General features: G+C 47.5%; 2 protein-coding genes and 1 long non-coding RNA gene across 7 annotated transcripts in view; 2 read left to right on the forward strand and 1 right to left on the reverse strand.

Moving 5' to 3' along the window:
• LOC128332800 (lethal(3)malignant brain tumor-like protein 4) overlaps nt 1–17,549 on the reverse strand; it is an 88,949-nt gene extending 71,400 nt beyond the window's left edge. For 3 of the 4 annotated variants that reach the window (XM_053267563.1, XM_053267562.1, XM_053267560.1), the window contains exon 1: nt 17,413–17,549. The gene's annotated coding sequence lies outside the window, so the exon portion shown is untranslated. Of the gene's footprint in view, nt 1–16,450; nt 16,947–17,412 lie in introns of those variants that run through there. The other variant, XM_053267561.1, reaches the window with a different exon arrangement.
• LOC128332801 (uncharacterized) lies at nt 2,410–9,019 on the forward strand. Its single transcript, XM_053267564.1, has 2 exons — nt 2,410–3,632; nt 7,178–9,019. The coding sequence occupies exons 1-2, from the start codon at nt 3,188–3,190 to the stop codon at nt 7,807–7,809; spliced, it is 1,077 nt and encodes a 358-aa protein (XP_053123539.1). The 5' UTR covers nt 2,410–3,187; the 3' UTR covers nt 7,810–9,019.
• LOC128332802 (uncharacterized) lies at nt 17,464–22,702 on the forward strand. Of its 2 annotated transcripts, none has more exons than XR_008310764.1 (2): nt 17,464–18,058; nt 22,255–22,702. It is a non-coding gene; the product is annotated as an uncharacterized LOC128332802 (long non-coding RNA). The 2 variants fall into 2 exon arrangements; XR_008310763.1 differs by having other exon boundaries at nt 17,464–17,741.
• Nucleotides 22,703–23,386: the final 684 nt, after the last annotated feature.

Raw genomic sequence — 23,386 nt, forward strand, 5'->3', positions numbered from 1 at the left:
CTGTCTGCGGGAGAGATATGGTTGCTGCTCTGGTGTCGAACCAGGCCCCCAGGTGCAGTCATGCACTGGATGGCCAGAGCTGGCTCTTGGTCCCATTCACCAGAAAACCGTGTGACTGGAGTAGTTGGCGGACCCTCGGGACGTCTGCTTCTGCCTGCTGGAGGGACTGTGCTTGAATCAAAATATCATCCAGAAAAGTATGGACCTGGAGTCCCTCCATCCTCATGTGGCCCTCCAAGGCAGCCAGCACCTTGGTGAAGACCCTCGGGGCTGAAGAGAGTCCGAAAGGTAGGATCTTGTATTGGAGGTGTTTCTGGTTGTAGCAAACCTGAGGAACCTCCTGTGGGCAGGGGAGATGGGTATGTGGAGATAAGACTCTGTCAGGTCTACTGATGCTACAAAGTCGCCCAGGGTGACAGCCTCCCTGATGGAATGGAGGGACTCCATGCGGAAGCGCCACTTCTGAATGAAGTAGTTTAATCGCCTGAGGTTCAAGACCACGCACCATGTCCTGTCTCTCTAGTGGTTCCTGTTTTTGGCACAGTCTGGCCGCCTGCTCATCGGCCGCTGAGCACAGTAGCACGTCAAGACATTCATTGAGCAGATGCCAGGATAATGCTTCCCTTTGCCGTGCCTCCTCACGGGATCTGTTATAAGCCAGGGCACCTGTGGCGTGGGTGAGGGGCCCAGAGGCTTCGCCCAATCGCCAGTTCCCCCTGTTTGGGGAGGAGGTCGCCAATCTTGGATCATGGCCACTTGGGTCCTCCAATGATGGTGCCATGCCCAAGGTCTGCCTTGTTGGCAGATATTCGTGGGCAGTCTGTAAGGCACGCCCTGCTGCCCCCATTGCCCCTGCTGGGCAGCTTGCCCGTATTTCAGAGGCAGGGCCAACTGTGGTGGTGGGCAGGAGAGGTGGCAGCGGCACGTGGGCCAACTGTGGTGGTGCAGAGGCAAGATTCGTGGCCACCTGTAAGGGGAACGTCGGCGGCGCAGGCCTGCTATCTGTCGCTGAACAGCTGAGCGGCGGGGTGGAGAGGAGAGCATCCCCTCCCTCGCTTCCTGGCGCCATGGTCCGGCTGAGTGGAGGGAGAGCAGAGAGTGTGTCCCCGTACCTGCCTGCCGGCGCAGCTGCCAACACCGAAAGAAAGGGAGTCGCGGCGGCGTTAGGCTGCGATGTAGCCTGTGCTCCTGACGCTGCAGCGTGTGAGCTTCCACTGGCAAATCCACCGGCAGGGGACCTGCATGGTTGGAGGAGTCCTGGGGAGGCACCAGTTAGCAATCCCCTTTCTTTGTGTCCCAGTGTGGATGGAATGGGGGGGTGGCAAGGGGGAGTGAGGCCCTGTTCCCCACTGCTGACCCACCAGCCAGGTGCATCCACCAACCTCCAGGCTGCTGCAGTGAATCACTGCAAGCAGCCTGTATCAAAATTCTTTCGCTCTGTTGCAGAGCAGTTAGGGTCCCTTGTCTCTCTTTCCCACACTTTCCTTTGAGGGGCTTCTTTTTCCTCTCTTGGCCACGTGGGGCAGGGGGAAAAGCTCACCGGTAAGAAAGGATGAACGCAGATTAGAAACTGGGCATGAGCCGAGGTGTATGTCTGATCAAGAGAGAATACAGGAAGGAACTGGGGAATTATACCTGAGCATGCTGGGAAAAGGGGACGGACTTCAGCTACCCGAAAATACCTGAGATTTCCTGTCTATTGGGAGCGAAGGAATGGAAGTTAACCCTTTGTGAGCTATGACCTCCTACTTTAAGGGAGAAATAATAAATAATTAAGATGGCTCCCTGTCCCCAAAGGGCTCACAATCTAAACAGCTCCCCACCCCTCAAACTACTTCCTAGGACCTATGGTGGTCTTTGACTATAATAAAAACTTATTTATTTATCTATTTATTTAACATATTTTAATACCGCCCAAAACCTACGTCTCTGGGTGGTTTACAACAAAATAAAAACAGAAAAAGTAAAACATTAGTTAAAACAAAATGTTTAAAAAATTACAACAATTTAAAAATTTTAAACAATATTTTAAAACAGCATTAAAACCATTAAAACAATATTAATTAAAAGCCTTGGTGAACAGATGAGTCTTTAAAGACTTTTAAAAAGCTGTCAGAGATGGGGAGGCCATTGCCCAGCATTACTGTTTCTTTATAAAACAAACCATATTCTTAATTTTAACATTCAGAACAATTTAGACCTCAACAGACAGATACTTGCTGATTTTGGTGAAAACTTCACCAAAGGGCTGAATGTATTAGAAATCTGTCATTTACCATTTACACATTAAGAATAACACTTCATCACAGACAGAAGATTAATGGAATGCTCCGTAGGACTATGACTGCTAGCCCATAATCTGTGATTTTAACTACTGGATATCCTAATATGTCTCTTTATATAATCCCCCTCCCCTTGCCTCGTGCAAGTGGGAGGGTGTTTGTCCCAGCCCGGGACTCACGAGCCCAAGAAGAAGCCTGATTGGTTGGCTGGCTCGTGGTGGGCGGGGCTTGCTGAGAGGCCGAGCGTTTCCCCGCTCTGGCCTCTCAGTCGGCTGTTTGTTTCCGATTAGGAAGGAGCTCAGTCCGGGAGCTCCTTCCTCGAAGGCCTTAGTTGGGGGGGTGCGCCCGACAAGCGGGCGAGGCGGCATTCGGCGGCGTTCCGTCGAGGGGGCCATAGTGTCAGCGGTGGCCCCGCTGGTAGGGGGGTACTCCCGGGACTGCTCCCGGCTGGGTTGCAGCTGCAGCAGCAGCGTCTTTGGGCCTCTTCAGCGCGGCGTCGGCACTCGGCTTCCTGGGCGTGGTTTTCCTTCTGGGCGTTTGCCCTTTTGGTTTGTGGGGTATTTGGGGGGTTTCCATCAGCCTGGGTGGCTGGGCAGCGGCCCCTTTTCCATTCCCTGGAGCACTACTTTTGATGCCAACATTCTTTTATTTGTTTGGTGGGTAGCAGGTGGGTGTTTGTGCTCATCGGTGCCCTGGTGGGCCTGGCCTGGTTGAGAGTCAAAAGGCCTTTTCAAGCCTTCTCCTTGGGTGGGGGGCTCTGGTGCTTTCCTGGATAGGATTGAGTATTGTTTTTGATTCAGGACAAGGGCTTGGCTTTTGTTCTATATCCTTGCTACCTTCATTCTGTGCGTGGTTGGCGCTTTTTTCCTCCAACCCCTTTTGGAATCCCACTATTTGGAGGCAGTATGCCGGGGAAGGCCAAGGGCAAGAAAGGGGGGCGCCCTGTTAAGCAGCCCAAGAGGCCTGCTCCCCCGCAGTCCTCCTCGGAGGAGGAGGATGAGGAGATGACTCTGATACGGGGGTTAATTAATAGGATGGAAGCTTTAGAGAAAGCAAAAGCAGCCCCCTCCGACAAAGGTGCGGGTCCTTCAGGTGTGGGGGGGGTGCCTCCTCCTAAGGTCCCTCGGAGGACCAGTGGTTCTGTGAAAAGCCAGCTGCTAACTTCTCTCTCTAGTAGGCTGGCTGCGCTGGAAGAAGGGCTGAACCCTGCTGGACCGGGCCCTTCTGCTCCTGCGTTACCGCTTCCTGAACCTGAGTCTCCAGTTCCGGAGTCGCCTTCACCATTGCTACCTCCGCCTGCGGCACCAGTTGTTCAGCCTCCAGTGGATACGGCTACTCCTTTGGCCCAGGGTGAGCCAGCAGCACCTACACCGCCCGGCGTCACCGGCCAGTGGCTTTGTCCCTGGCCGATGCCTGCCATGGGTGGATGGGGCCCAGCTTCTTACTGGCCCCCATATACACAACCTTGGGTGGCGGGTTCCCCGCCGGTTTTTCCTGGAGTTATTGCAGGCTTACAAGGCGCTGCGGAGCAGGTCTGGTTGGGCAACCGGCCCTCCAGCGGGTCGCTCCCACTCCCGGGGGTGGCCTCCTCTGCTGGATCTGCCACGGGGGTGCAGGCGGGTTATTATCCGATGGGGATTCTGCCGTCACCTCAGCATGCGCCCTATGGTAGCATGGGCCTCCCGTTAGGGGATCACTTACTCCCTTCTACAAAAGAAAAAATCCTTAAGGGTGAATATGTGGACATTTTTAGCTTGTTGTTCAGGGAACCTGAGGTTAAGCATAAAGAGGGGGAATCTTGTAAGGAGCACGAAGCCACCAGGAGAAAGCCGGTCGAAAAGACTTGGAATAATTGGCTTTCTGGCTTCACGATTTATATGGGGGTTATTGTCCAAGCCCAGCCCGCAAGGGGCCCTGCCCTGTTAAAATACATGGATATAATTCACAGGGCGGTCTCCGACTTTGCTGGATCTTCCTGGGTACGGTACGATGAGAGTTTTAGAATGAGGGCTGCCCTTGACCCCACATTGCCCTGGGATGCTCCGTTGCAGGAGTTGTGGCTGGTTACTATGTCTCCAGCCCGGCCCATAGAGGGAGATAGGTCTGACAGTGGGCATTTGCTTTCTAACCCATCGGGGGTTTTGCCCTCAGGGAGTCCTGGGCAACAGTGGGTTCAACCCCACCTTGTTTGCTGGGAGTTTAACTCCAATGGCAAGTGCTCCCGTTCCCCTTGTCGGTTTAAGCATGCCTGCGGGGTCTGTGGGGCGAGGCACCCCAGTTCCTCCTGCCCCAGGGCCAAGTTTGGGGGTTCCGGGGCTAAGTATAGGCAGGGGAGCAGTAAAAAGGGTGGCCCTCCTCCACCCGCTCCGAATAAAGGGTCCTAGCCCTATCAAGGTGAAGGTGCTTGAGCAGCTGTTGCTGGACTATCCTGACCAGTCAGCAGCTTCTTATTTGTTATGTGGCTTCCGGGATGGTTTCAGAATTCCCTCTTCGGCCCGGAGGGGATTAGGCAGTTCTCGCAATCTGAGATCAGTGGTTGGTAAGGAGGAAGTCGTTGTTAGGAAAATTGGTAAGGAGGTGGCTGCGGGCAGGGTGATGGGGCCTTTTTGCCAGTCTCCCCTTCCCCAGCCTTAGGGTCTCCCCATTAGGGGTGGTCCCTAAAAAGGTTCCTGGTGAATTTAGGTTGATTCACCACCTTTCTCATCCCAGGGGGTCCTCAGTAAATGATGGCATCCCTGATAGCTTATGCTCTGTACGTTATACCTCATTTGATGAGGCCGTGGAAGTGGTCAGGGGTAGGGGCCCCGGGGCCCTTTTGGCGAAGTGTGATATTGAATCCGCCTTTTGCCTGTTGCCGGTACATCCAAATGACTTCGAGCTGCTGGGCTTTGCATTTGCTGGCCAATTTTATTTTGATAGGGCTTTGCCTATGGGCTGCTCGATTTCCTGCGCAGCATTCAAAACATTCAGCTCCTTTTTGGAGTGGGCAGTTAGGCGTCAGGCGGGTCTTCCCTACACGGCTCATTTTTTAGATGATTTTCTTTTTACAGGCAGGGGGAATTCGAGGGAGTGCCACCATTTACTTCGCTCCTTCATGGAGCTAACAGACCGGCTAGGTGTCCCTTTGGCACGGGATAAGACGGAGGGGCCGGTCACGTGCCTTGCCTTTTTGGGGATTGAGTTGGACACTGTTGCCGGTTGCTCCAGGCTGCCTCAGGCCAAGCTGCGGGTTTTATTGGACATGGTTAGGTCCCTTGGTCGCGCCCGTAAGGTCTCCCTTAGGGATCTCCAGGTTGTTTTGGGTCACCTCAATTTTGCCTGCAAAGTGGTGGCTCCGGGCCGGGCCTTTTTGCGCCGGTTATGTGACCTGACTGTGGGCGTTAGGGCTCCCCATCACAGAGTACGAATTACGGAGGGTGCCCGGGCCGACCTGGCTCTTTGGGAAGCATTTCTCACTGATTTTAATGGGGTGTCTTTCTGGCGGGATGTTAGACTTCTGGAAACCGACCTGCAGGTCCACTCTGACGCTGCAGGTGGAATAGGTTTTGGGGTTTATTTCAGGGGACGTTGGTGTTCCGCCAGGTGGCCCGAGGACTGGTTCAGGCAGGGGGTTTCCCGGGACCTGACTTTCCTAGAGCTCTTTCCAATTGTGGTGGCCGTGCATATTTGGTCCGCTGAGTTTGCCAACTCCTCAGTTGTGTTTTGGTGTGACAATCTGGCAGTTGTTCAGATTGTCAATAGTCAGACTTCCCAGTCCCCGAGGGTCATGGTTTTGGTTAGGGCATTGGTATTGCAGTGTCTGCGGGCTAATATCCTTTTCCGGTCCCGCCATGTTCCGGGTATCCGGAATGACATAGCTGACGCTTTGTCTCGTTTTCAGTTAAACAGGTTCAGAGCGTTAGCGCCCGAGGCCGCCCTTCACCCGGAACCCATGCCAGCTTTTCTGTGGGAACTTGGCAGGCGGAGGCACAGCGGGCCATAGCGGCATCTCTGGCGCCTAGCACCAGAGTGAGCTACACAGCCAAGCTTGAGGCTTTCTCTCTTTTTCGAAAGACTGAAGGTTTGGCGGAGGTGTGGCCGGTCCCTGTAGAGCAACTTCAGCAGTTTTTGGTCTTCCTCCGCAGGGCGGGGCGCGCGGTATCCACTTTGGGGGGCTATCTTGCCGCGTTAGCTTTTGAAGCCCAGGTTCGTGGGGTTGGTGATTCCTCCTCCGACCCGCGGGTGCGGCGCATGTTGGAGGGTTGGGCTAGGGGGGAGCCTAGGACTAGGGACCCCAGACGCCCTTTTACTCTGGAGTTGGTGGCTTCAACGCTGGGCCACCTAGTGGGGTGCTGCTCTGGCCCATGGGAGGTGTCGCTGTTTAGGGCTGCACTGTTGGTTGCCTTTTTTGGGGCCTTCCGTCCAGGGGAGTTGCTTCCCCGCAGCGGGTCTTCCCCCAGGGACCGCTGCTTGCAATATTCTGATTTATCGTTCGGTGACGGGGAGGTGCGTTTGCTCCTTCGTCGCTCCAAGACGGATCAGAGGGGCAGAGGCCAGACGGTTCGCCTCGCGGCGGCCGGGAATATCAATGTATGCCCCGTGGTGGCCCTGAGGCAGTACGCTGGGCTGGGCCCCTTTTCGGGGGGATGTCTTTTTACCCACAGCAATCAGACTCCTCTGACGCAGTATCAATTCTTGGCGGTGGTGAGGAAGGCTCTGTTGGCCGCGGGGGTTGCGCTCCAGGGGCTTACTCTACATTCATTTCGTATTGGTGCGGCCACCACCGCTACACGTATGGGGCTTCAGGAGGTCGAAGTTCAGAGGATTGGACGTTGGAGGTCCGTGGCGGTCAGGCGTTATGTGCGCTGACAGCGGACGGGTGTGGGCTCTACTGACCTGTTGCTTTCTTTTGACAGGTGCTGGCGGGGCGGCGGTCCCGGTCCGAGTCCTGATGTGTGGCCATTCATTGGTCTTCTGGGCTTTCAAGCGGGCCAGCACCACCCGCTGGGGATCCCAGTTGAGTTTAGGAAGCAAGGCTTCAGTTTATTGGTTGGGCATGAGGGTCATGCTCTGGAATCAGTTGCTTCCAGCATTGAGGGAGCATTTAGATAGGTTTCCCATTCCCGACATCCTGGTTCTTCATTTAGGGGAGAATGATTTGGGCCGGCGGCCTGGCCTCGCCATCCTTCAGCAAGCCTCCTCGGATTTGTCTATTTTGCGCAGCTGGATGCCTGGCGTGCGCATAATATGGGTTAATTGGCTCCAGCGCGGGGTGTGGCGGGGTGCTCATTCTTGCCTTAGCTTGGAAAAGGCACGCAGGAAGATTTCAGCCGCAATAGGTAAAGTGGTTTTGGCGGCCGGGGGGTCTGTGGTGCGGCAGCCAGATATAGCTGCTCGCTTTCCCGAGTTATTCCGCCCTGACGGGGTCCACCTGTCTGAGAAAGGTTGTGATTTGTATCTGCATAATATCCGGGAAGTGCTTGCTGAAGGTTTGGAGGGGGTGGGGCAGGAAGGTCAAGCGAGGGCTAACCTTCCTGGGTGGCGGTAACAGTGCGGGCTGTGGGTAAGGAGGTCTAGATTTCGGTGAGCACCCTTGGACATTTTAAGGTGGATTGGTCAATTGCTTCCTTGTGGCCTGTGCGGCACGGGAAGAATTACATTGCCAAGAAACCTGCTTCAGGACTTCACCTACCTTTGGGCTGTGCGGTCCGGGGAGGTAAAGATCTGAAGCTGTCCAGATCCCCTCTTCTAAAAGGGGTGGTTGGCTTTGAAGGAATTGGGCGGGAGCTACCTGCCTCTTTCCTGAGCCAGGGTGTGTCGCCCTTGCAGGCGATGGGTAGGACGTTTTGAATCCTAGCCCACGCCTAGGTGCCCGCACTGTTTTTATGTTGGTGATTAATCACCTTGTTTCCAGTCCGCCACAAATGTTGTTATATTAATAAAGCGTGGCCCGTTTCTCCCATTAAAAAAATGTCTCTGTGTCTTCTTGGGCTGGGGTCTGGGTACAATCCCCCTCCCCTTGCCTCGTGCAAGTGGGAGGGTGTTTGTCCCAGCCCGGGACTCACGAGCCCAAGAAGAAGCCTGATTGGTTGGCTGGCTCGTGGTGGGCGGGGCTTGCTGAGAGGCCGAGCGTTTCCCCGCTCTGGCCTCTCAGTCGGCTGTTTGTTTCCCCCTCCCTCCCTCCCTGTTGCAGAGCGGGTCTAGTGACTGGTCGCCTATGGGCCGAGTAGGAATTTTTTGCTCTCAACTTATTGGCTGTTGTTGGGGTTTTTTTCGCCTACTCTGTTCTGCAGTCAGTTGGTAGTTAGGTTCTAGGTTGGCCACGTTGGCGGTAACAGTGCGGGCTGTGGGTAAGGAGGTCTAGATTTCGGTGAGCACCCTTGGACATTTTAAGGTGGATTGGTCAATTGCTTCCTTGTGGCCTGTGCGGCACGGGAAGAATTACATTGCCAAGAAACCTGCTTCAGGACTTCACCTACCTTTGGGCTGTGCGGTCCGGGGAGGTAAAGATCTGAAGCTGTCCAGATCCCCTCTTCTAAAAGGGGTGGTTGGCTTTGAAGGAATTGGGCGGGAGCTACCTGCCTCTTTCCTGAGCCAGGGTGTGTCGCCCTTGCAGGCGATGGGTAGGACGTTTTGAATCCTAGCCCACGCCTAGGTGCCCGCACTGTTTTTATGTTGGTGATTAATCACCTTGTTTCCAGTCCGCCACAAATGTTGTTATATTAATAAAGCGTGGCCCGTTTCTCCCATTAAAAAAATGTCTCTGTGTCTTCTTGGGCTGGGGTCTGGGTACAATTCTTAGATGCATTTAGCTCATAGGTAGTTAACTTTTAACATTTTACTACTCACGTCATTAGAGCTGTATTTTTAATTGACCAATTTTATACATATTGCTTATATTAGTTATCTTATCAGTTTCATTACTTATTAGTTGGCTGTCTTATTTTTTAGCTATCTCTCTTTTACCCTTTAGTATATTGTATAGCCTATTTTATACTTTTTAGACATTTTTATACTCATTGATAGTTGTATGCATATATGTAGCAACTTTCAATATGGTTCTGTTATCTATTCTGCTGTATTATTACCTATGCTGGTCTTTGACCATAATAAAGTTGATTGATTACTGGAATGCAAAACAGCCATAGTACAGATGAAAGGGAAGTGATTAGTTCATCACACAGAACTACAAAAATGCTCCATTATCACTATCAAGAAGGTAAACTGATAGGAGAGGAAAGAGACAGAAGATGCCATGGTGGTTGGTCAACAGGTTCAAGAACTTAACTGAAAGTGGATGCCTTGGATGGGAATGAAACCAAATTTAGAAGGGTAAACATAATTTACTATAGGAGACAGTTTCCTTTAAGATTGTAAATTGTAAACCTAGTTGCAATGAAGGCAATAGCCCCGTACCTTTGTTTATAAATATAGATGACACGTATGCAATGCCATAGATCAGTGATCTTCACAATTTTTAAAGCAGGGGCCACTTTGACAGAAAATGTTCAGTGCAAGAGCCATTTCCCACTGCGCTGACTTTTGCGAGCTGCACTTTTCCCAGCGCTAGCAGCAACCAGGGGATGCTTTAAGAGAAAAAGAGCCCTGTCAAGCTCCAGTGCCACCTAAGAAGGTGTGCACAGAATGCTGGGGAGTGCAGTCCTTCCCAGTGCTTTCCCCATTGAGCTTTCCCCCATCCTTCCCCCCACCCCACTTCACAGTGTGCACACCTTGCACACCCTATGCACATATTTAAATATGGTACTAAAGCTCCAGAAGGCGCCGTCTCCCTTAAAAGAGCCCCACCAGCACTGGGGAAAGTGCAGCACTGCACAGTGGTGCTGTCGCCTCTGTATGGTGCCAGGGGAGCTGTGAGGAGTATTTGGCTTTGGCTGAAGCTTTGCACAGGCCTATTAAACAGTCAGGGAGCCACTTAGGGTCAATGGGAGCCGCCACTGGCTTCCGGGCCCTGCAATGAAGGATCAATCAACCAATCTTTATTACAGTCATGGCCCAGCATTAGCAATGAATTATGGACCAGCATATGCAATGCCTTAATCCCTTCAGCACCAGAGCAGTTTGAGGGTAGAGGGAACTGTCTACTTTACCCCTATTGTTCTAAAGCACTATCACTGCAGGTACACCATAGCCTTCATTCTAGCACAAGGGTTCTCAAATTTGGGTCCCCAGATGATGCTGGACATCAACTCCCCTAATCTCCAGCCACAATGGCCTTTGGCCATTGTGCCAAATAAAGAAGTGTGCCAAACAAACAAAATTAACCCCAGCCACAATGGTCTTTTCCTCAGATGATGTTGGACCAACTCCCATAATCTCACGTCACAATGGCCTTTGGCCATAATGGGATTATGGGAATTGAAGTCCAACAACACCTGGAGAAACAGGTTTGAGAATCCCTGGCTTAACAAGATCAGGTGACCTAAACAGCCAATAAAGTCCTATCTGGCTCTATATAACTAATGACAGTGGCCTGGCCTCTCACACTGAGCAGTTTGCTGCTGCTGCTGCTGCAACAGACTGTCTTGAAGCCCTACTTCAACACCCTGCTAGAGCCTACTGAACCACTGGCCTACTTCTCAGCATTCACACAGTCCTCATCTTACCTCTTTGAAAAATATGTAAAATGCTCAGACATTATAGTGTCCTTAATAATGTCGCTTGGCAAAAGAGGATGATGGCAACATTAAGATCTTGCCTAGGGTGCAAGAGGTTTCTCGTTCATGAGAGTAACTGAGTGTAATGTACTCTCATGTACATTACCATTCATCCCATTAAAATTAACATTGCCACTTGCTGTGGCAATAAAAGATAATATCATTCATAAAGTAATAGAGATTCATGCTAATCAGAGCAAATTAGAAGCAATTTGAAGTCTGACAAGAATTTATATCAGAATTCTATGTAGCTCCAAATATAGAGACCGGTTTTGCCATCTTGATTTATGGAGAATTGCGTTTTGCAAGGAACCCATTTTAGTGGAAAACATTTAGTGGAAAACATTTGTAGAGCAAGAAACTACTATTAATTCCACACACACCAAAAACTAGGGGTAGAGTCACAACTTTTAATGGAAAAAATCACTCTTCCATACTATGGTTGTTAAAGTTGACTCGTATACCTTTCTGAGTTATGTAACTATTTTGCAAAACAAAAACAAAAACTCTCCCACAAGGTTCCAAGCATCTTCTTGATGTTATCATATCTGATGCATTCAAGGTTCCTTATCCACAGATGAAACATGACTTTTCCCAATCACATTATCAGAAGCAGTCCTACAAGACTTAAAATCTGAACAGACAATATCAATAGAGTGTATGAAAGCATTAACTGATAGCAAAAAGAGGTCAGCTCCTAGACAATACTAAGAGGAGGGCAAGTCCACAACAATTCTCCCAGGTCCATTCATAATCACCTGAAGATTGGTTTAATAATAGTCTGAATCTGTCCACTATGTCATATCAATTAGATATCCAGATAGCCTGTATCCATCCAATATGCCATCCATAATTTCACTGTAGAGATAAGACCCAAACCCATGTATTCCAGCCCATACATTTTAGCCAAAAAACAAAGACTAAACCATGTCTCAGTATAGTTATATCAAAGCATACTGAGACAGGCTTTGATATACATGAATTTTACTTATATCAAATTCATGTATAATCAATCCATGGCTTCTTTCCAGAGAAACTCACAACCGACTTTACCAAACTGTACACTGGAGGAAAACATACACACCTAATGAAGCTGCCTTCTATTGAGTCAAACCATTGGTCCATCTACCTCAATACTGTCTACTCACTGACTGGCAGCACCTCTCCAGGCTTTCAGAGAGGAGTCTTTCCCATCCCTACTTGCAGATGCCAGGGATTGAACATGGGACCTCTTGTGTCCAAAACAGGTGTTCTACCACAGTGCTACAGCCCCTCACCAAAGGGGGAGGGGGCAGATGGTGACTGACACTTTGAATGCCTCTGTACCTGAAAATTTGAACTACGACTGGGAAGGATATAGTGATCAAGAGACTGAACTCTAGCAATTCACTGAATCACAGACAATTCATTGTTTGCAAAGTTAATAGACAAATAGTGATAGGAAAGCTTAAGCCTATTAATTTTCTGCTCAGCACACACAGCGAAAAGCACAAGAGCTCTACCAGGAAAGAAATGGCTAGCCTAACAGTAAAACATACTGTTGTTCATAACCTAGGCTATCCACATGGGCAGAAATGAAATGAAGGACGGAAGCCAGAGGACTGAAGCATCCTGCTGGAATGAGTTCCTTTGTTCCTTCCTATTTATTTTTGTCAACCTCCTCACCAACTGCCATCCCTTGCTATTCTCTTACTGAACTATTTAACCAAACTACGTCTTTCCTGTAAGTGGGCACATCTACCCCCAAACCAAGACTGAAGTTTCATAAGAATCCAGTTCAGGGGCGTAGCAAGGTTGTAGTGGGCCCAGAGACAAGATTTTAAAATGCCCCCCGCAACTGAAGCTCAGCTCATGAAGAGAGAGATACACACACACACACACATATATAGATCTATGTGCCACAATAGATCATCATCCTAGATAATTTTTTAAAAGGTTTTGTAAATCGTGGACGATGCAAGTCATTTAATGGTACTATAGAAAGACATGCTGTTCTGCTTGCTCCAGGTCTTAACACTCACATCAATTTCGGAGGATGAACATCAATTTCGGAAGATGAGTACAACTGAAGGATGCCTGGGTGGGTACGTGGCTGGGGGAATCAGTCATGTGACTTGCATCTGGGGTCCCCCCCAAGGCAGTGGGCCCCCAGACAACTGTTTCCCCTTGCCCTATTATAGTTACATCCCTGATCCAGTTCAATTTTGGTTAACACCCAATTTATGTCACAGTGCTGTAATTACTTGCCTAGGAAATCCACCACAGAAGAATAAACAGCCACAATCCAAGTGCACACTTGTGTTGTTGTTGTTGTTTATTTCGGCCCAAGGCCAGCATAGTGCACACTTGTATGCACCTAAACCTTACTTAAATCAAGAGTCTTTCACAGAGCCACAGTCTGTGCTGGATTGTGACCAATGATTTTAAGTCAGCAGTTCCAGCATACAGAACAACAATGCTTCAAATATTATTTTGGGTGAAAACGAATAGCTCCATAATTGTTAATAATGATCATTGCCAGCAGCAAAACAGCTTTCTTATTCTATCTATTACTTAAAAATAAATAATTTTAAAATGCTTATTTAGGGAGCATAAAAATGCAATTAAAGTTATTATTCTATGATCCATTTCCTAGCATAGGGAACAAAATTATTTCAACAGCAGTGGGGTGGGGGGAGATCTACCACCAGGGCAGAAGCTGATAATCCAGTCATGCAAATCCCTCCAATAGGTTATTAAATAAAGCAAGTGATAATAATAATAATAATAATAATAATACGTAGCACATTTCAAACACTCACAGCACTTCATATAAAATATCTCAGTAAGCATTTTAAGAGGTGTAGCCAAATTAGTCTGTTGCAGCAAAAACAAAGAGTCTTGTGGCACCTTAAAGACCAATGCATTTATTATAACATAAACTTTTGCAGTCTACTGCCCACTTCATCTTTACTGTAATGTAGGTGAGGTTTCCTAAAGCCATTTATTAAGTTTACGACTGCTAAGATTTGAACCCAGAGCTTCTGGGTTGACATTCTTAGGTGCATGTTGCTGCAGCTCAGTTCTCAGTTGCATGCCTAGTCTTCCTCTCTTTCTTGTTAATTTTATTATTTTATATGAAATATTTATATCCTGCCCTTCCAGTGCATTGCTGCTCAGAGTGGCTCACAAAAATAATAAAACAATAAATTAACACAACAAAACAATAAAACCCGTAAAAACTAACTAAAAACAGGATCCATTTAAAATTTATTTATTTTAATTGTAAACTGTTACACAGATTACTGTTAAACACTTTCAGGCTTGTGGTCAACTGCATCCCCTCCCTGCCTATACGCATCCCACAGGTGGTGGTGGGATGGAGAGGAGAGCTGGTCTTGTGGTAGCAAGCATGACTTGTCCCCATAGCTAAGCAGGGTCTGCCCTGGTTGCATATGAATGGGAGACTTGATGTGTGAGCAGTGCAAGATATTCCTCTCTGGAGATGAAAAAGAGAAGAGCTCTGGGAAGAGCAGAAGGTTTCAAGTTCCCTCCCTGGCTTCTCCAAGATAGGGCTGAGAGCTGCCTGCAACCTCGGAAAAGCCGCTGCCAGTCTGTGAAGACAATACTGAGCTAGATGGACCTATGGTCTGACTCAGTATATGGCAGCTTCCTATGTTCCTATGTTGTTCCTATGTGGTGGTGGTGGAAAGACTAAATGTTTGCACACTTCTCACCTCTTTGTGGTTATATTTGTGGCCCACGCAAGCCCATCAACAGTGGGTGGGAGAATGCATATTTTTTTATCTGTGTTGCTTCATCCCCATACAGCATGCATGTATATGAGACATCCTCCAAGAAAATCCTCACATAACATTTTTAGGTGCATATAAAATTAGCAAATGTATTTGGAAACATATGTATCAACATGGTACCCCAGAGAGCTGGGGTTGGCTGCAGCCACCTGCAAAGCGTACACTCTGTGGCCAATACTAAGTATGCTGTCACATAATCTAGGGAAAGGTTGTGAACTGCTGGAAAATCAATTGTTGTATGTTTTGTTATGCAGCTGAGCAAGGAGTAGAGATAAGGAGGAAGGAAGGTAGAATAGAAGCAGAGCATTAAAAAAAAAACTGAAGGAAAAAGAGTTGAAAGAGATGGAGAATTCTGTGAGGTAGGCAAACAGACAGACAGCAAAGGGAGCTACTGAGAGATGGTGGTACAGCGACCTGTGAGTTGAGAAAATAAAACATGGAGCACAATTGAAAGATGAGTACGGAGAGAGATTGCAGGCTGGGGTTGGAGGAAAAAGAGGGAAGGTTAATGCAAATGGGGATCCAGTAAGGTGCATGTTATAAAGTGCAGAGGGGAAAAATAACAGTCGGCTAAAATGTGAGGAAAATACTTTGAAATGCTTTACAGCAGTTACAGCCTTCCTGAGTTCACAGAAATATAAAGGTGGCCCTCAGTGTGATTCGAGTTGCATACCCTTGAGTACACAAGCCCTCAATCCTCCATCAAGGGAGATCCCAATGCTTCTCTCTTTGCTTCAAAGGGAGAAAAACCTAACTCTTGAACACCTTATCCATTGGTGTGACTACCCTCCACAGCATGTGAAGAGAAAACAGAGCTAGACAAACTTTTCAAAATCTCAGAAGAGAATCCTGTGGCACTCTATAAAGGTTAACAATCTTATTGTGGGATCAGCTTCACTATGTCAGTCTCAGTTGGCATATTTTTACACACACACATGGTGTAAACAGTGGAGTCAAAAGGCAATGCAATGCAAAATATAAAACAGTGGTGTATCAATTTGAGTTTTGCAAAGAAATGCCAAAGTCTGAACCTCTTGCATTTCATGGCCTTTTGACCCAATTGTTTACATCTTTTTTCTTTCTAGACATGTGTTTGTGTATATATGTGTATATTGTGTATATATGTGTCTGTGTATATAACCCCTGCCAACTTGGCAAAGAGGCACCTTTTAACGTGGCGATTCTCTTTATTTAGCAGGGGGAGAGTAACTGGCCCTATCCACCCCCAGCACAGTACCTCCAGTGACTGTTGCTGGTGTCTATCTTATGTTTCTTTTTAGATTGTGAGCCCCCTTGGGAACAGGGTTCCATCTTATTTATTTATTATTTCTCTGTGTACATTTCTCTGAGACATTTTTGGAAGGGTGGTATAGAAATCAAATTATTATTAATATATGGTGGCTCAGCAAGGAGACAGCAATTTTCTCTCTTCAGTCCAGTATAGTATCCTGAACCAGTCCAGTATAGTTGCTGCTGCTATCCCTCTTCTATTTCTTTTTAGATTGGTTTCCAGTCCCAAAAAGGCTTAGAATTTCTCACTCCTACTATGTAAACTATCTTGAGAACTTTTGATTGTTGCTGAAAAGCAGCGTACACAACAACAACAAGGCAGCAATCCACTGCACACTTCTCTGGAGCAAGTTTCATTAAACACAGAAGGGCTTACTTCTGAGCAAGCCTATGCCCGAGTGCACTGTATATGTACGCAGCACTGTATTACCATCTGTCTGCCAGATGAGAATAACACTCCGTGCAACTGATGAAGCAGCCTCTACACCTTCTGCCACAATAAAAATGCGATGTCTGGACGGTGCCACAAGACTCTTGGGTGTTCGTGCTTCTCTTGTGTACATTTGAGCTTTGCATAGAAACGTCCCTGCCTCGTGCATTTCAGGCCTCCATCGGTTACATCTTTCCTTCCTCCTCTCCGTGCCAGCTGAGGAGAGCACTCTGCGCATCTGACCCAGTGGGCTTGTAGTGCACAAAGCCTCCTCCTGCCACACAGGCACAGGTCAGCCTTTAAAGCTGTCAGGAGACTCTTCCTACGGACAGTGCTTGCTCCAACAGGGCTACCCCTCTAGAACTTTTTTTTTAAGTGGAGGGGCAGGAAAGTGGAATTCACCCACCACGACCCCAAGGGCCACCCCAAACCACGCGAGACAGGAGGAAGAGGAAGAGGAGAAAGAGGAGGAGAACTTGCCCTCCTCCTCAAACTTCCCAATCAGACTTGAGGAAGGGAAGGGAAGAGGCGACCCAGAGATGGGGGAAGAGGAAAGCAAGGCTCCCTCCAATGCCGCCCCCCCAAAGCGGGGGGGGGGAGAGAGCAGGGTGGAGCTGCCTTAGCTCCTCCACCCCGAAAGTTGCCCCCTCCCCAAACGCCCCCCCCCTCCACTCCTGCCACAAAATGGCGGGAGGAAGCCAAGCCTAACGGTGTGGGCAAGGATATGGGGGGAGGGGGGCGCAAGGAAAAACCAGATAAAATGGGAGGGGGCAAAATATCCTCTTTCTTAAACCCCCTCCCCGACAGTGCAACTCTCCATCCCGCAGCCTACTGAAAGTACAATCTGGGGTGGGGGGGGTATGGGGGGCTGGAGCGAGCGCTCCTCCAGCCGTCCCCGCCTCACATGCCCCATTCCCCTGCCTCCCCGCCCCCCACACAGACACCCCGCGCCATCTACTCACCTCCTCCCCTCGCTCGACTCTTTTCCTTTAAACTCCCTCAACAGTTTTTGTTTTGTTTTTTAAAAAAAACTAGAGCGAGCCACGGCGCATGCGTGGGATAACTGGGGCGCAGGCCGTTCCGGCCGACCTGTGAGGGAATCGAGGGGCGAGGGGAGGGAGGGGCTCGAGCTGAGGGAGGGAGCGAGCGAGCAAGCCCATTGGCGGGCTCCTGAGGCGGGGCGGGGGGCGTTTTGGCGGGCGCGGCTTAAATTCGGAGGCGCGCTCGGAGAGGAGTTTTTCGAGCCTGGTGTAGGCTCTTCTGGAGCCAGACTTAACAGATGTCTTGCAGGGTGCTTTTTCGTGGACTAGCGCCCACATTTCGTGTTGTTGTTTTTGATTCCCCCCCCCCCCGCAATTAAAGAGGTGGCTCAAAATAAATAAAGCATTTAAGGTGCTATATGTAAGATGAGGCCTCCATGGTTTCCTGACACGAGATTTTTCCTGAAGTAAAATAAGGAAAAATAAAAACCGCGAAATCCCCTTTGTTACAAGGAGGCCTGTCCCCACTTAGCTGTTCGCCCTGAAGCTGCTACAAGACATACTCTTCGTCCTGAAGTGAAAACAGAAATGGAAGTTCTTTTTTCCTCACAAGGAGGCTTATCCTCAGGTTAAGGATGTGGTGAACTTTAGTGTGATGAAAGAAGCTCAATTCCCATTAAAGTTTATGCCGCATAAACCTGTTAGGCTTTAAAGTGCCACAAGACATGGAGTTGAGTTTCATGGGCTGCAATTCTTTGCATCCTTTCCAGGGAGTAAGGCACACTGGATGCATTTCAACTTACTTCTGAGAAAACTTACGTAGGATTGCCCTGTTACATAAGTTATTCCTAAAGGAAAATACCATGGGACCTTCTTTTCTTTTCTGCCACAGACAGTCACAGTCTGTATCATCCCTCTAAAATTCCGAAAAACAACAAGAGTCTTAAAGACTATAGACTAACAAATACGTTATACCATAAGCTTTTGTGAACTATGGTCACAAGATTACAACAGCTGGAGCTTTTTAGTTTAGAAAAAGATGAATGCAGAGAGACATGATAGAGGTCTATAAAATTATGCGTAGTGTGGAGAAAGTGGAAAGAGAGAAATTTCTCACCCTCTCACATAACACTCACATAACCTACCTCCAGATTGCTCACATCACTGGAGATCTTCAAAAGCTAGTTCTGTACTTGCTTGTGCAGAATTAGTCCTGGGCTTGGCACCTGGTTGTTCTGCAAAACCTTACATATGAAGTCAGGCTTCCTGGGAGGTGGGAAAGCAGATTCTTTCTTACACTAGCTGGTACCCTTTTCTAGATCAAATGTTTGTTTTCTAGAACGAATGTCAGTTGATGTCCATTCCCCACTCTCTTCACCCATCATTATGGAAGGACACTCTGCATCAGTGACTGTAGTGACTGACAATTCCTAACATTTCTCTACTAACTCTTAACAGTTTCTGCTTAATGTTGGGGTTTTTGTTGTTGTTGTTTTGTTTTGGTCTTTATATGTATTGGTGCATTTGAAGTGAGTTGCATGTCACCCTGTGTGGTTGTACATTTTGTTATAATATGATGACATTTTTAAAAACCAGATAAACAAATTGTAAAGGCATTTGTAAAATAAGTACAATGTTGACATTTAAAAAAACTAGTTTTTCTGGTGTTTTAATGTGGTGAGACAAGGACTGGCAAAGCATTGAGACCTCCATTCTGGTCACTACCTGTGTGTTTTGCCACTACAGTACATTAAAAGTTCTGCAGCAGAACAGAACCTTATTATGGTCATGAAGTGAGTTGAGCATGTGCTCAAATGCTTTCTTAAGAATTAGGGGCCTTCAGTATTGTCCAACACACCTGATTACACACAGATCTTTTCGAAAAGGTGTTTTATCCCAATCCATTTCACTCCCCAAATATTCACCTCAAGTCTTTGTGTATATTCTAAAGCCTTTGTATATTCTAAAGCTTTATATTCTAAAGAAGACTGGCATACCTTCATGACTGCCTTGCCATTTTTAATGAACAATATTTTTGTTTTTCAGTTGTTCAAATTGTTTACCTCCACAATTGGAAATGTTTTATTTCTCAGTTACGTTTGAATGTTAAAACAATAACACTCTTTTTTAATGAAATGATTCCCCTCGCCCCCACCACTGGAGTTGTAAAATACAAATAATGCAGGAAAAAAATAAAGCCTCGCGCAGGCCTGAAGCTGTGACAATTTAAATGAAATGGGATCTAAGAAAGAAGATAAGTGAGAAGTTAAATGGCTCACTTGAAGTACATATAAAAATAGTCTTGATTGCTAGCGAGAGATACTTTTAAAACCTGCTATTAAAATTCACTGGAAATGAGCATACTTCTGCCTAATTTGCATGGATGCTTTGATGTTAAGACTCTGATTCTGTCAACCGTTAGACACATGTTTGTATATTTAAGGCATATTTTATATATACATATTAAGGCTGTGCACACGACCACTGTTGGCGGGCAGGAAGGGCACAGGGAGAAGGCAAGATCCAGCTTACCTTCCCCCCAGACGAGCAAGATTCACATGTGGGATGTGCAACTCACGCACCCAGGCTGGGGAAATGCATCTCAGCCTCCAGATATCTCACAATGCACCTCACAATGAGCATGGTGCATTGTGGGATTCCCCCATTAGTCAGGCGCTCTAGGAGCCCAGCTCTGTGTGTGCTCAGGCTGAATGCAGCCCAGGCTCACACATGACCCCAGACCTGAGGTAGAAGGCACACCCACCTTCTAGAGAGGTCTGGTTCCCAGCCAAAAGGTTGGTCTCTGGGTCATCTAGGAGAGACCATATCACTCCTGTCTTAAAAGATCTACACTGGTTGCCGATAAGTTTCTGGGCAAAATACAAGGTCCTGGTTATAACCTATAAAGCCCTGAACAGCTTGGGCCCTGGGCAGTGGTCCCTCTGATTTTTTTCATCTCTGTGCAGAATGAGTTTTATTCTGGGTGGCAATATCAAGGCAGTGTGTGCGCACCTGAATTCTGAGTGGGGCTTCCTGATTCAAACTGAGTGAGATCTAAAATGAACTGAGCAGACATCCCAAAACTTGTGGGTGCGCAGGTTTTTGTACATCATTGCTTATATCTCAGTTTGTGAAGTGCAGAGCTTTGGAATTTGGCCAGGTTTGGCCGCATTTTCTAAGCAGCTGCAAGATGAAACAACAATTAAGATGTTGAGGTGTCAGCCTTTTTTTTGCTGGTTTTGTCCCAAATAGCTCATCCTAGGCATTGTGAAAGGGGTGGGTGGGGAACAGGCTTGAGGATAGTGCAAAGCAAATGTCCTTGCCAAAGTAGTATACAATGGTGTACCAAGAATGTCATAACTGCTGTTTGAAAGGATTGCTCCTACAGAGCTTCTGACTCCACATTTCAAAGCTGTAATGTAGTGATAAGAGTTTAGCATAATGCACCCAAAATGATGGACAAGGCAACTCCGCTCATGTCTACCAGAGTTACTGCAAAAATTCTTTAAGCCAGTGTCACCATGAATTAAAAGATGCAACTTCTTTTATCCATGTTTTAACTTCTGTTGAACCTTTTTTTGTTCCTTTCAACCAGTTGATTCCTGACTGAATTCCGGTTTTACTGGAGAGACTGTTGCTGATCTCCTTATACCTTTTGTACATTTTTTAAAAGTTGTAACTGAAATAGCACAACTTCATCTGCCATGAGAATATGTACTTTCAAACTACAAAGGTTTTTTTTAAAAGTCATCTTTGCAAGAACAAGAACTGCTGCTCTTCAAGCCATGCTAAAACTAGGCCTTCCTTGCACAGAGAGGCCATCCCACCACCAACTGCCTGTCCTTAAGAACATAAGAACAGCCCTACTGGATCAGGCCCATGGCCCATCTAGTCCAGCATCCTGTTTCACACAGTGGTCCACCAGATGCCGCTGGGAGCCACAGGCAGGAGTTGAGGGCATGCCCTCTCTGCTGCTGTTACTCCCCTGCAACTGGTAAGCAGAGGCATCCTGCCTCTGAGGCTGGAGGTGGCCTACAGCCTTCCGACTAGTAGCCGTGGATAGACCTCTCCTCCATGAGGTTATCCAAACCCTTCTTAAAGCCATCCAGATTGTTGGCTGTCACCACATCTTGTGGCAGAGAATTCCACAAGTTGATTATGTGTTGTGTGAAAAAGTCCTTCCGTTTGCTGGTCCTAAATTTCCTGGCAATCAAATTCATGGGATGACCCCTGGTGTTATGTGAGAGGGCGAGAAATTTCTCTCTATCCACTTTCTCCACACCATGCATGATTTTATTAAAGGACAATATTTCTATTAATGTTGTAAACCTCCTTGGTGATCAAAGGCAGCATAAAAATGCTATAAATGTACGAAATAAACTACATGCATGAGCACTGTAAGATAATCCTCTTAGGGGATAGGACTGCTCTGGGCAGAGCACCTGCATGCTTGCACATAGAAGGTTCCAAGTTGCCTCCCTGTCAGCAGCTCCAAGATAGGGCTGAGAGAGATTTCTGCCTGCAACCTTGGAGAAGCCGCTGCCAGTCTGTGTAGACAATACCAGACCAGTAGTCTGACTCAACTCCTTCCTTCCTTAATAAAATAAATAATAAAAATGAAATGAAGTAAATCTAATCTATCTATCTATCTATCTATCTATCTATCTATCTATCTATCTATCTCCAGAGGACACACACTCCTCTGAAGTCTCTAGAGATCTTTTGAGCATTCCTGTTGTCATGCCTGTGTAGATGCAGATACATTTGTTATATCTGTTTTTATTCATAAATATGTATGCCCAGTTTTCCCATCCCATAATGCAGGGAACCATGCTAGGCTTGTGAGGATCCAGCCCGCCTCTTAAAACGAAATGTCCATGCTGTTCACCTGCTCCAAATCCATCGTCACCACCAAGAAGGACAAGAGACACATGGCGGAAGTCTGGTTTTCCCCTGGTGTGATTTGTCTTCCATCATCAGTCATTACCAGTCATCATAGAGTATGTTGCTTTCTTTCTTTGAATGAAGGCTTCATGATTTGAACTATATGCATGTGCAACATCTCCCTGAGTACACCGTTTCCTCCTTTTGGATCTGAGAACTCATTACTTGCATTGTATGTTCTCTTTACAGTCTCATTTTGAAGACATCTCAGACTTTGTTCAAATATCTGCATATATTGGTTTTTTTACTTTTCAATTGCATGTTGTAATTATATTTGGTATTATGTTATTGTATGTCTATATGTGTTATACAGATGTGTTTGATGGTTTTCATGTGTGTTGAGAGCAGGTTATTTATTCATTTAGCTCTCATTTATTTCCTTTCATCCTTCATTATCATTCTTTGTCCATGGGTTTCTGCATTCCCCCCCCCCATTCCGTGGACCCCGTTTTTTTCTTTGTTTATGCCTGTGTCGATGCAGATACATTTGTTATATCTATTTTTATTCATAAATATGTATGCCCAGTTTTCCCATCCCATAATGCAGGGCTGCACAACTTCAGCCCTCCTGCAGATGTTGGACTAAAACCCCATCACCCCTGATTATTGTCCACGGTGAAGGGAGATGATGGGTGTTGTAGTCCAAAAACAGCTGAAGGGCCAAAGTTGTGCAGCCCTAACCCAATGGAACATGTGGCTTGAAGGAGGAGAATGGAAGATGCCAGGAGGATGCCCTCCCATCAGGTTTGGCCCATCTCCCCTTACCATAGTGATGAACACAGGTTTGTTTCATTCTCAGTGGGCCAGCAGCAGCAGCAAGAGGAGAGGGCAAGGTGAGGCATGAGGCAGTAGCCTCAGGCAGTGAACTTCTGGGCTGCCAGCAGGGGTGGCCATTGAAGCTGTTCTTTTGGACCAGTCTGACCACTGCGAGCTTTGTAGGGAGTGTGGAAAGAAATGAGAAGGCTGCCCTCTTGTCTTCACACTCTGTGGAAAGCCCGCAAGAAGCATGAGA

The sequence above is a fragment of the Hemicordylus capensis genome, chromosome 7 (genome assembly GCF_027244095.1).
Source record: "Hemicordylus capensis ecotype Gifberg chromosome 7, rHemCap1.1.pri, whole genome shotgun sequence".
Classification (NCBI taxonomy): Eukaryota; Metazoa; Chordata; class Lepidosauria; order Squamata; family Cordylidae; genus Hemicordylus; species Hemicordylus capensis.

Coding starts and splice junctions, on each gene's coding strand:
- LOC128332801 (XM_053267564.1), top strand. CDS start 3,188: ATGCCGGGGAAGGCCAAGGGCAAGAAAGGGGGGCGCCCTGTTAAGCAG. Junction 3,633..7,177: donor GGCTACTCCTTTGGCCCAGG/GTGAGCCAGCAG, acceptor TTCTTTTGACAG/GTGCTGGCGGGGCGGCGGTC.